Source organism: Malus domestica, chromosome 17, assembly GCF_042453785.1.
Source record: "Malus domestica chromosome 17, GDT2T_hap1".
In the NCBI taxonomy this organism is placed as follows: domain Eukaryota; kingdom Viridiplantae; phylum Streptophyta; class Magnoliopsida; order Rosales; family Rosaceae; genus Malus; species Malus domestica.
The window spans coordinates 30,095,358-30,107,500 of NC_091677.1; the positions used below are offsets into that span (position 1 = coordinate 30,095,358).

The 12,143-nt window shown below is 38.1% G+C and overlaps 1 protein-coding gene across 6 annotated transcripts in view; it reads right to left on the minus strand.

Moving 5' to 3' along the window:
- Positions 1-229: 229 nt before the first annotated feature.
- LOC103401794 (LEAF RUST 10 DISEASE-RESISTANCE LOCUS RECEPTOR-LIKE PROTEIN KINASE-like 1.3) overlaps positions 230-12,143 on the minus strand; it is a 13,221-nt gene continuing 1,307 nt past the window's right edge. The window contains exons 1-5 of one of the 6 annotated variants that reach the window (XM_029097944.2): positions 8,947-10,132; positions 2,615-2,638; positions 2,181-2,519; positions 1,179-2,080; positions 230-603 (exon numbers count right to left, since the gene is read on the minus strand). In XM_029097944.2, coding sequence (XP_028953777.2) covers positions 574-603; positions 1,179-2,080; positions 2,181-2,519; positions 2,615-2,638; positions 8,947-9,757 — 2,106 coding nt within the window. In that variant the 5' untranslated portion in view covers positions 9,758-10,132 and the 3' untranslated portion in view covers positions 230-573. Of the gene's footprint in view, positions 604-905; positions 2,081-2,180; positions 2,520-2,614; positions 2,639-2,944; positions 5,722-7,186; positions 8,826-8,946; positions 10,133-12,143 lie in introns of those variants that run through there. The other 5 variants (XM_070817403.1, XM_070817401.1, XM_070817402.1 and 2 more) reach the window with 5 other exon arrangements.

Consider the following 12,143-nt stretch of genomic DNA (forward strand, 5'->3'; position numbering starts at 1 on the left):
TTTTATTTTATGACATTATTTTTAAAGCACATAAAAAACAGCTTTTTAAAAAACACGGCAATCTCAAGCTAGCTCTTAGAGTGGTCTTGAGGGTGGCTTCTTTCTCGCAGGTAAGCAAGGGGCAATCTCGTCTATTTGGGTGTTTACCGTCCACATGTAATATTCTCATTGGGTGATATTTTTAGTTACCAAACTTGCCTATATCTATGACCCAAATAAGATACGAATGTTCAAGTATATCACTTTTGTTGTTGTTCAATTATTTATGAAGTGTAAAAATAAATATTAGTTGATTGTGTATATAAAAATGTAACATAATTGTATAGTACATTAAATTGACTCTTAATTAAATCTCCAGAACAAACCGCGACCCAAAATACCGTACCATTCAAGTTCATCCCTGTCGTACCGTGTAATGAAGAAAGTACACTGTACTGTGTCACCGTATACCAAGTTAGTCTCCAATCCGGCAGTAACATTAGTGTTGTGGCACCCTAGAATTTCAAGTTACCAAGCAATCCCACGATCTGAAGGATAGAAGCAGCTAGAGTGCTCTCACCAGCATGACCTGGGTTAAATAGTTCTGTCCCATCTCTTAAAAACCTGTTGAGGTTAAAAAAGAAAATAAAAAGTTAAAATTGGATTTTGGGAATGCCAAAAATATCATTTAATCTTAAACAATGAGAATTACTGAAAGAAGAAAAAAATCATATTTATCCGACTAAAAAAATCATTTTAAAAGGAATGAATTATAAAAAAAAATCGTGTATTTTATTTTTTGACAAATGATATTACACTAAATTCATGTAAATTATAGAGAGGAGATTCAAATTCGGGTGTGGAAGATAGAGCACACTACTTTAGCCAACTTAACTAAACACAGATCTGTAAAGCTGAAAAGAGAATAAGTAAAAAGCTTCATATATATATGTACATTGGCTGCCTAGCATGCACCAAATAGTGATGATGCTTCTCCAAAGTATCTTGCATCAACATCAAACGAAAACCAACCGGTAATATAGAAAGACATTCAAGTTTTAACATCTGCTTATGAGTGTTTACAATACTTTCTACCATCTATTTTAGAACTGAAGGCTGAAGCTCACTGAAAAAAAAAAGGAAGGAGGATATGGAAATCTCTACTTCTAAAAGGAACTAGGTGTGGTAGAGCCGCTAACCAATTTATCAGCTCCATTCGAGTCCGGTGAAAGCGGGGGTGGCATATTCCTCAAAAGTCCAACCTCGTCTGATCGAATATCCAGCACCACTGCTTCGCCGTTTTCTGAACCAAGATCTTCGTTTTGGACTGCTTTCAAACCCTCCAACACTTCGTCCATGGTTGGTCGCATATCCCTCTCCTGTTGCAAACACCGGAACGCCAATTCTGCCACAGCTGTTGTCATTTGCCTAACAGAGTAGTTTGTTTCATACCCAAGATGAGGATCCACCAGCTCATTCACTAAATGGTTTTGGATTTTGTTGACAGCCAGGTTGGCCAAATTTATGTCATGACGGTGCCTGTTGGTGTCCACGGCTTGTAAAGACGATAAAAGCTCGATCAAGACCACCCCAAAGCTATATACGTCACTCTTGTCTGTGAGTTGATAGCACTGGTAATACTCAGGATCGACATAGCCGGGAGTCCCTTGCGGAGCGGTTGACACATGGGTGACATCGTTGGGGAACAATCTCGACAGACCGAAATCAGCCACTTTCACGCAAAAGTCGTTGTCTATGAGAATATTGTTGGTCTTGACATCACGGTGTATAACATCATTGCGATGGAGGAAAGCCAGTGCATCAGCTGTCTCTATGGCGATGCTCAATCGAACAGGCCAACTAAGACAGCCGGATTCCACTCGTTTCCCATGGAGATGGTCAGCCACTGTTCCATTAGGAATATACTCATAAACAAGGAGGAGTTCTCGGCTGCGTCTTGAGGTGCATCCATACAGCTTGACAAGGTTTCGGTGTTCAAGACGAGTTAAGATCTCGACCTCATTCATAAACTGCTCCACACGTTTGAAATTGTTTTCATAAAGGCGCTTCACAGCCACTACGCGGCCATCATGTAGCTTACCTGGTCAAACAATTACAAGAACATTTAACCAAATAAAACCAAGATTATCTGTTTGTGAGCTAAATTGCTTGCAAAGATGGAAAAGAAAGTATTTTCGAACCATAGTAAACAGTGCCAAAGCCTCCATCTCCAAGCTCTTTAGCGGGGTTGAAATTTTCAGTGGCTTCCTCTAATTCATTATAGCTGAAGACCTGAACTCCAAAGTAAGTACTCCCCTTATTATCGTAGTCAGACTTGCAGGTAAAAGAGGGATAAGACGGGATGCTCTGAAATTGCGAGAGATCAGTCGAGGGAGTAGCAACACCCTTGCTAGTAAGGGGTGTAGGAAGCTCTTTGCTTTGAGTCTGTGCAGCAAGTTTCTTCTTCTTGCGTTGGATGAAATAATATACATAGAACCCTACGAAAACGCCGAAAAGAATTGCACCTCCTACAGCAAGACCTGAAGATGAAATAAAATATTGTTTAGATTTTCATCTCCGTCCCATGATGCCATTGGAAACATTACAATAAGTTGTTAATGAAGTGATATATTACCTATTTTGATTTGCGGCTTATTTCCTGAAATAGCCAAACAGATTCAAAATGTTAATAAAAAGAACATCATCATATCCAAACTTGAATTGGAAGTTAGGAATCCATGCAGGAATTTAACAAACTGTAGATACAACTTGTGTCAATATTTGACTTCTACAAATGAAAAGACACTCTAAAGCGTGATACCAAGTCAAGAAGGCTCCTCGTTTTGTGAGGTCGGGGAAAATACAAAAACACAGTAAATTTTCAAATTTGGGCACTCCAAGCACAACCTAAAACTTGCCCAAAACTACTAGAAGTAAACTCTACAGTACCCAGAAAAAGAAATACCTGCTGGGTTACATACTCGATTGCCGCAAATGCAAACGGGTCGGTTCTTATCCGAGTCAAACCCGCAAAGCCCATTGACATTGAGACACTTAGCGCACTGCTTCTCGTACGGGTTGGTATAATTGACATTGAAGCCGGTCATGATCGCCTCTCCAAACAGAGACCGGTTGGCGACCAGCACCGCCGCCGTGGTTTTGAGAATCGGCACCGTAATCCCGACGGAGCACTTGAACCCGCTCATGATCGGATCGAGCGGTACCGGCCCGATCACGTAATAAGCGTCGTCGAAAGTCAAGTTAAGGTCGCAGAAAAACCAGTTCTTAGGTTTAGGACTGATTAAGGTGGAATTACAGCCGTAGAAAATGGTGACGTCCATGTCGTCGTCCTCATCGTAGCTGAAGAACACGGACTCGAGAGTCGAGTTCGCGAGTTTGTCGGTGCAGGTCGAGTTCCAGAGGTCGGAGCGGGCGAGGGTGAGGTTCTGGCGAACCGGGTCGAGTTTGAGAACCCGGTAGCTCAGCGACGCGATGGTCAACTCGGGCGAGTCATCGACGCAGCTGAGGTGGAACTCCGGCGGGCCGCAGTAGGAGGGGCGGCTCCCGCCGGTGAAGGGGTAGGTGAGGTTCCGGAAGGGCCCGCAGTCGAAGGTTTGGGTGCAGTTGGAGAGGTCGGCATCGGCGGGGAATGATCTCGTAACGTCGACGGAGCAGAAGAAAAAGAAAAGGAAGAGGAGGAAGAGGAGTGGGAGCATTGCGGGAAGGGGGAATGAAACGACAGCGGGGCAGACGAGGCGGGAAGTGATGAAATCTAATAAGAGTGGAGGTTTTGTGATGACGTGGTGGGCTGTGGTTTGTTGACTTGGAACTGTTGGACTTTTATGTGGGGGTAGCGGATTGCACGCCGCTTTTGAATAGTTTTCGGGGCTGCTAGTTGACGTCGGTATTAATACGTTTAAGTGGTGTTATTCTTCATTCTTACGAGAGAGGTATTATATTTGACTCTTGTGAAAAATAAAATTAAATCATATTATTATAACAAGTTTATTATAAAGTTTAGTCTACTTTTTAAAATTTTAGTATATATATTATCGTTTGTTAAAAAAAAAAATTAATGTTTGTATGGTATGGAATTATATTTGTTCAATAATTGATGGGCATTTTGACAATTTAGAAACTATTTTAGTGTTATTTGTCCTTTAAATTCTATAATTCTTGTTATGTATTTGTGAATTAGTATGACTCTTGGTTAACTATTAAAAGGTTTGAGCCAAGCAATGTGGATGAAACCCAAGTGGATTAAGAGAATGTCATACAATCTTTAGACTTGATTTTATAGGTAGAAGACTTCTACTACCTACGTATCTGCGATGAGATTTTCATACTTATTTTAATCGTGTGTTGTTTGTTTTTAGTTTTTAAATTGAATAGCAAGTGATAAATTGTTCTGGCAGTTAGGATTTTTATATTCAACTTATTGGGTTTTGTGTTGGAATTCTTCTTTTTTCTTTAGTGTAGATTAGTGTAAAATATCGCTTATACTAAAAAAAATCAGATTTTTTCGTCCTATCTCAATTTACTGTCCCGAAGCTTCTTGGTTTTCAATATTTCATATATCAAGTTTTTTTCATCTTAGAATTATGGCTTAAGGTATTAAACTAGGACGAAAAAACTTAATGTATGAAATGTTGAAAATTAAGAAATATCATAACAATAAACTGAGTTAGTCCTAATTAAATGAAAAAATAATACTTAAACAAAGAGTATATCACTATATCTAAGTAAAAAGAGGTGCTGAAGATTTTTCCTAAAAGTGTTAGTGCGCACATGAAGCCATGTTTGATTGACCAAGTATAGGAATTGTTAAAGCATATTAGGTCATTAAATAAGAACAATCTCCATCAAGAATTTGATTAAATGGACCATCCTTTTAATAGTTGGAAAAGGATCCGGACCCAACATCTTGTAATCATGTCCGTTCATCGTACATCGTGCGGTTAGAAATTATTTAAAATTTAAAAGTAAATATAAATAGTACTCAACAAACACTGACTGCATAATATACGATGAACGAATATGATTACACCGTGAAAATGATCCTGACCGTATCCTTTTCCTTAATAGTTTAATGCATTAAACATGTGGGATGATGTGATGCATGTGCTTTTTTCAACTAACATCAAAACATCGAAGAAATTTTCCCTGAACTGTACCTAGCTAAGAAATTTGACCCAAAATAAAATTAAAAAAAAGTTGTACCTAAGAAATTTTTGGCAGAAGTGTTTGCAACTGAATTACACACAAAAGATCTTCAAATGCAAAGCAAGCAGATGTTCTTAAATTTTAATTTCAACATTAGAATTTGTTTAGACTTTTTTTTTTGGTCGATTTATTTAGACATCTAGTACGAGGAACTTGGCAGCTTTCCAAAATAATTGTTAGATGACAAGAAAAGAGAATTAACTGTGCGAATTATGTTGTTTGTATTAGGAGCCATCCTACTTTAAATCTAGAGAAATGCAAAAGAAACTCTCTCAAAAGTGAGATTCTGTATAGACTCTCTGCGACCTCCTAATTTAACGTAATAGAGAGTTCATGTGTTAACATTAATAAAATATTTTGGCAAAAGCATGAGGTGATAGAAAATTCATGAAAAATCTCAATTTTGAGAAAATCTCCTTAATATTTCTCTTAAATCTATCATCGACACATACCCCAAAAACGCACTAATATACCCTATCAAACCCCAAAAATAATAAAACACGAAAAAAAAAAATACAAAAAAATTATACAAATAGTACAATGCATTCTCTTGATTAATGGATGCAAATTATATCACATGATCACAATTCTTGTGTTGATATTGCTGAGAAACTAACACGTTATCAAATACAAAAATAGTTTTTTAATAGCAATATATGTCAACATTCTGCCAAGGTTATTTGCATTGGCCTAAAAATGCACCTACATATGACACACATGTGATGTGAGTGAGTTGGTTTTGTTTTGGCATGGAAAATGGCCACCCTAAACGGAGATTGGAATCTAGAAGCATAATTTGGAAATGCTTTTATTAAGAAGTCAGTAAAAAGAGGGCACCCACCCAACTTGAAGTTTCCCATCGAATGCCACATGGCTTTTGTCATGGTCATGGTAATGTGAAAGAAAATGGATGGGATTGTGAGAGCCCACAATAAGAGTGAGAAAGTTATTTGTTAGTGAATAGCACTAGTTTAAGAACAAAAAATGGGAGCAACCACTTAGTACTACGGTCTAGTTGTATTTTTCTTCACTTATAAGTGAGATATCTTAAGTTCGATTCTTACCAAAGGCGAATTTGAACCACATTATTGCTAGCCCATTGTGAGGCTAAGCCCACTCTCTCCCCCTTAGTATAGATAATATCGTTTGTTCAAAAGAAAAAAAAAATCACAAAGAATGGGAGCAAACTTAGAAGAATGCACAAGGAGAAAATGGTGTGCTGAAATTCCTTTCTTTCTAGAAAATAAGATAAAATTTTAAATAGTAGTTTAAGAACAGAGAATAGGAGAAAATTTAGCATAGCACAAAGTTAGATCACTAGTTTAGGAAAAGATGAAAGTTAAGAAGAGCGCATAGTGAGATCACTAATTTAAAAACAGAGAATTGGCGCACGAGCACATAATGTGTGTTACATGCTCTTAAAGTTCGTCTCTTCTATTAATTCCGTATAGATTACTTCCACATTCCACCATCCTTCCTCCGCCCTCTTTCATCTATCATTTCTCTCATGCATTTTCCTTAGTCTCTAACAAAAAACAAATGAATAAGTGCTAAAGCCTAAAATAATTGGATATAAAACCATCCTAAATTGGTAATTTAAATTTTCTTAGCTATCTAAGAAAATCCTGCTTGACAATTTATGCACTTCAAATTCTAATTTCATATTCGTGCACTCTATTAACTTGTTAGAGTAGAATATGTACTTGTTCTAACAAATGTAGATGGTTCTCTAATTTGAGGCAGCGCATTGGTTGCTGAGGAAGCCTTGCCATAGTACAAAGTACTAAAATTGGAGGACAAAAACTAAAATGGGGCGTCAATCTAACCCTTCAAACACCAGCGTATTGTCTAAGACCCAGATTGTTGAGTGCATCAATCCTGGTCAGGAATCTAAAGTTTATTCCGCATATTGCTAATTGGTTTTGGATTGGACCGATAGTCTAATTCTATCATAAACGTAGTGGAAAGATGTTTAGGCGCATACCTTCACAGTTTGAGGGAGTATGTCCATCCTTACAGAAGCAGGTGAATTCAGCTGAAGATATATTGTACCCGCACTGACCCCCTGACCCTCGACATTGGTCACACAAGGTATTACTTGCATCCCACTTCAACCCAAACCCGGAATCAAGTGCAGCAACCAGATTATCCTTGGACGAATTCAACACCAGATTTGCAGCTGCAGATTGAGAAATGCTGGCAGTGACGGTCGTTTTGCAGTTACCACTAATATTCGGCAACCCTAAATTTGTGACAACGTAATTAATGGAAGTGGCAGTACTGTTTATGCTGCAACTGAACTGACTTGTGGGCTGAATTGGAAGAAGAATGTTAAGCGGGGGACAGTCGTAGAACAGCAGTACTTCTTGAACATCTGAATTATTTTTGACACGGCTTGATTTTATGGTTGTATTGGCAAGCGACACCGGACAAACGTTGTTCCAAAAGTCCGTTCTAGCAACCCGTAGAGTACTTGTAGATTGATTTATATCGAGGACTCGATAATCTTGGCCGTCAAATGAGATCACGGGAGCATCTCCGCTGCAGTTGAGCTTGAAATCGGGGTAGCCACAATAATCTGGCCGGCTTGATCCCCAAAAAGGGTAATGAACATCCCGAAAATTTACGCATTGGAACGATGCTCTACAGTTGAGGTATCGATCGTCATCCGCACCCGAAGATTTTCGGACATGAAAAAGGCATATGGTAGTTGTGATCACAAGGAGTAAATAGATGTTCTGGAAGGGATAGAGATGTTTTTCCATGGAGAGAGAGAGAGAGAGAGAGAGAGAGAGAGAGAGAGAGAGAGGGTACTATTGAAGGTCGTTGAAAAAAAAGGAGAAGATGAATGTGGAATCATCGTCATCTGCAAAGGACGAGTGAGAAGACAAAAAGGGGGACGTGACGAAGTAAACGTTAGGTTAAATCTTTGTTATTTTATTTTATTTTTTTAATATTAAAAAAGAGAAGGTTCAATTTGGAACTTTAATTTAATTAGGAGTGCTTATAGTTAGTGGAAAGCTTTGGTGGCCAAGTCCGTGACTAATTTTATGCTCAACTTTGCGTAGTGGCCTCGTCAGGAAATAGGTATTGGTTGTCGAACAGATGAGCCGCCTTAATAGAAAAATTGGCTTAATTTCGGATTTTTGTATACCTAATCCCTCTGCACTTAGATGACAATCATCAAAGTCAACAAAGGCCGACTCACGTTTCCGGGAGAGTTGTATAGCTGTATTGTAGGTTAGGTGTAATTTTCGATGGAACTAAAGCGTTTGACTCGTAAAGAAATTTTTATTTGATCGCTTGTAATATGTAAAACTGAAATTTAGAAGAAAAATTTTGCCGTGTGGGAAGAGCAACAAAATTGGTTCACCGGAATGGCACCAACAAGGGATGAAAATGACCTGAACATGAACAATCTTTAGAGTTTTAGGGTTGGCTCGAGCAGCTTTTGTGAGGAATATAAGGAGTTGTTCGTGATAATTGGTTTCGCAAACCCAAAAAATTGAATCCAACATGGATACCAAACAAATCCATCAATTGTTTGCTGTTTTTGCAAACAATTGGCTCTAACTGTACTAGGTTCCTTCCCTCTGCTTGCATTCGAATTTTCGACCTGGGTTTTCTAGCACACAAGCCTAAATAAACACAGTTTACGACTAATCATCTAAAACAAAGACTTACATAGCTAGCTAGGAGTTCCAAATGTGTAATTTACTAGAGAATGACAAGGGACAGACGTACCTCCGCTTCCGCTTCCGCCTCCGCCTCCAGGTTGAGTTGAATTACTAATTCCATTACATATGGTTGCAGAGGCCTGATCTCGGCAAAAGCAGCTGAATCCAGAATTAGTAGTAGTGTTAAGCCCACACCGTCCTCCTGTTTCCTCACATTTGTTGCATTGATCGGTGTCAATCTCCAATTCCAATGGGAAGCCCCCTTTTACCGCATCACTGACGGTTGTTTGACTGGCCACAACAGCCTGAGCAGCTGCTGTATAAACCGGAACAATAACCTCATCTCTACAGCCGACAGAAGATATCTGCTCAACCATCCAACTTGGCACAGAGAAAACAGGGCTCAATGTATTGCTTATGTTGCACTGCGTGCTAGGAAGCCCTATGTTGTTGACATTGCATTGGTAGTAAAACGTCATGTTTGTATAACCAGAGCCATAATCAAACAGAGAGAAGTTGAGGGTGGTGTTGACGAAAGTCGGAGGACAGATAGTACCCCAGTAATCCTGCCTAGCAACCTTAACAGTCCTAGGAGTAGTAGTAGAATTCATTTCAAGAATTCTAAAGCTCAGACCTTTTACGTTGATGACAGGGACTTCGTTTAGACATTGGACCTCGTACCCTGGCTGACCACAGTAACTAGCTCTGTTTACCCCATAAAAGGGGTAGGAGATGTTTTCGATGCCACCACAATTGATAGCGCTGCTGCAGTTTGTGAATTGTGCCTCATCCTGGCATAGACTTAACTCAACGTTGATCGAAAGGAAGGAAGCGATCAAAAGAAATGGAAACAACGATTGGAGCAGAAAGGAATGCATGATGGACGTTGGAGGAAAAACCTCAGCAAAGAGACTGGAGCGTCAAATGAAATGGGGATGTAGTACAAGGAATAAGAGTCAGATTTCTTGTTTTGTTTTAATATACAAGTTGTTCCTACTTCCAAGTTTTGAAATATAGGCCCTTTGACATATTCAATGAAACAGCAGCCTCCCTCTCTTGTTTGTGCTATGTTTTTCTCTCTGTTTTTTTTTTCATCGTTCATATTTGAATTTCTTGCCCACCGGCAATCCGAAGAAGCCACGTACTAATTTAATATTTATTTCCATCTAAAATGATTTAATTAGATGTCACTCGGTTTATGTTGTCTACGCGTTAGGCTTGAAAATTCACCACACGTGAGGGGGCGTGTTGAGAATAAATCTCACATTGATGAAAAGAGGAACCTTACATGTGCTTATAAGAAGTTGGACTATTCCTCATATTCCAATTGTTTTTACGATAAAACCTTAACTTTCTTCATGGTATCATAGCAGGTTGGTCCACATGTAAAGTCAACGGTCACATGTACTCCACGTCACCCCATTTGTGTTGTTCACATGAGTGTTGAGAAAAAAATCTCATATTGATGATAGGAGGCAACCTTGTATGTACTTATAAGAAGTTGAGTTACTCTCATGTTGCCAATTGATATAAAAAAAATAAAAAAAAAATAAAATAAAATAAATATATATATATATATATATTGTTCCAGAAGCTATGTGCCAAAGTCAAGGGATGATGGAACCAATGAAAAATAATAAAGATAAGATTCCTCAAATTGTTGGTTGATGAGGACCGGATTCTCTTTCTGGGTATCCTAGGTATTCTCACATTTTAACCGTTTATCGTATATCGTCCGGTCAGTTTTTATTAAGTATCATTTGTGTTTGATTTAAGTAAAAGAATTCAAAATGATTTCTAAGATGGTTAAGATATGAAAATCTCTAAGATATTCACCTACAATTTGAATCCGGATATGATCCAATCCGGTTTGAGAGGGATAACAACCCCAGAAAAAGACAGGGAATTATTCAAAATATTAAATTCATTACTCTGGCACTCATTCTTATTTATTTTTTCTTCCACAAATGGGGAGGACAACAGTCCAGCTACCTTGTTATATGTAAGTGGCACAAGTGAGCTTCATAACGCTGGCTAAAGGGTTTTGTTTAGAAACTTAGATATTGGCGTGACTTGAGGGGGAAGGGTTTTCTCTCCTCCTAATCTCTCTCCTCTCCTCCTACTTGAATGGTTACGGTTAAACCACGTTAATATTTTATATTGATTTTATTATAGAGACAATAAGACAAAAAACAATGTGTGAGAGAATGAGAGGAAATGGGATGAAAAAAGAAGGGGAGATAATTCTACTCCTGAGTTGAGACTTCTCTATATGCCGACTCAAGCTATGTTTATAAGAAGTTTCAGTACTCTTGGCTTGAGTCAGTATGGGCAGGAATCTGATAGTAGAGCTTTTTACACATACATACATACATATAGGGTTTAGGATGCAGTGAGAAGGAAGTGAGAGGGCTTGAATATAGGATGCAGTATTCTACATTAATTTGCATTAAAGGGAAGTGAGAGGGCTTGAATATAGGATGCAGTGAGTTGAAGAAAAGGCCATAACTGCTAGAGTAATCTACCACTAATAAAACCCTTATTTGTATATTTGACTCTGTATAATTAGATTTAAAATTTAAAAACGAAACAGTTATCAAACGGTTCTTAAAACTCTTGAAATTTTTCAATAGTTCCTATTATAATATATTCACAAAACAATTCACGATTAAGACTTGATCCTTCCAACTTGAACTAGCTTCATTATAATTTGTAAGGGGCAAGCCATCAAACTTGGACAAATTTAAGCATTAATTTAACCACTAAAGTATATGTCCCCCTAATTGTTATGGAAGCTTAACATTAATTATCTGCCTAGCTATATTTTGGTCAGTCCATAATCTTCCTTTTGTTGCAGTCATATGTGATATCTCTAAGACTACATATTATCTTATTAGAGTTATAATCATATTTGGGATAAAGAATTTACCTTCCATAGTACTATAAATAAAAGCACAATGAAGTGAAATAACACACATCTCTCTCTTTCTCTCTACTCCTATTTCATTTGTTTTCAAATATCTTGTTAGTTGATGGTCACATTGCTAACCATTTCTCAAACACAAATTACCCCTTCCGCGTTGGGGGCTAGTCAGAGACTAAAATATTCTTGAAATTCAAAGGACTGAAGTATTCCTAAAAAATTATGCAGTCTCCCAAAAATTAGTACTTTCAACACTCGGTTGAGGGTACTGAACTCTCCTGTCAACTCTCTAAGGCTCCTACGTCAGTTAGCTGTTCAAGCAATTCCTAACCATATATGCT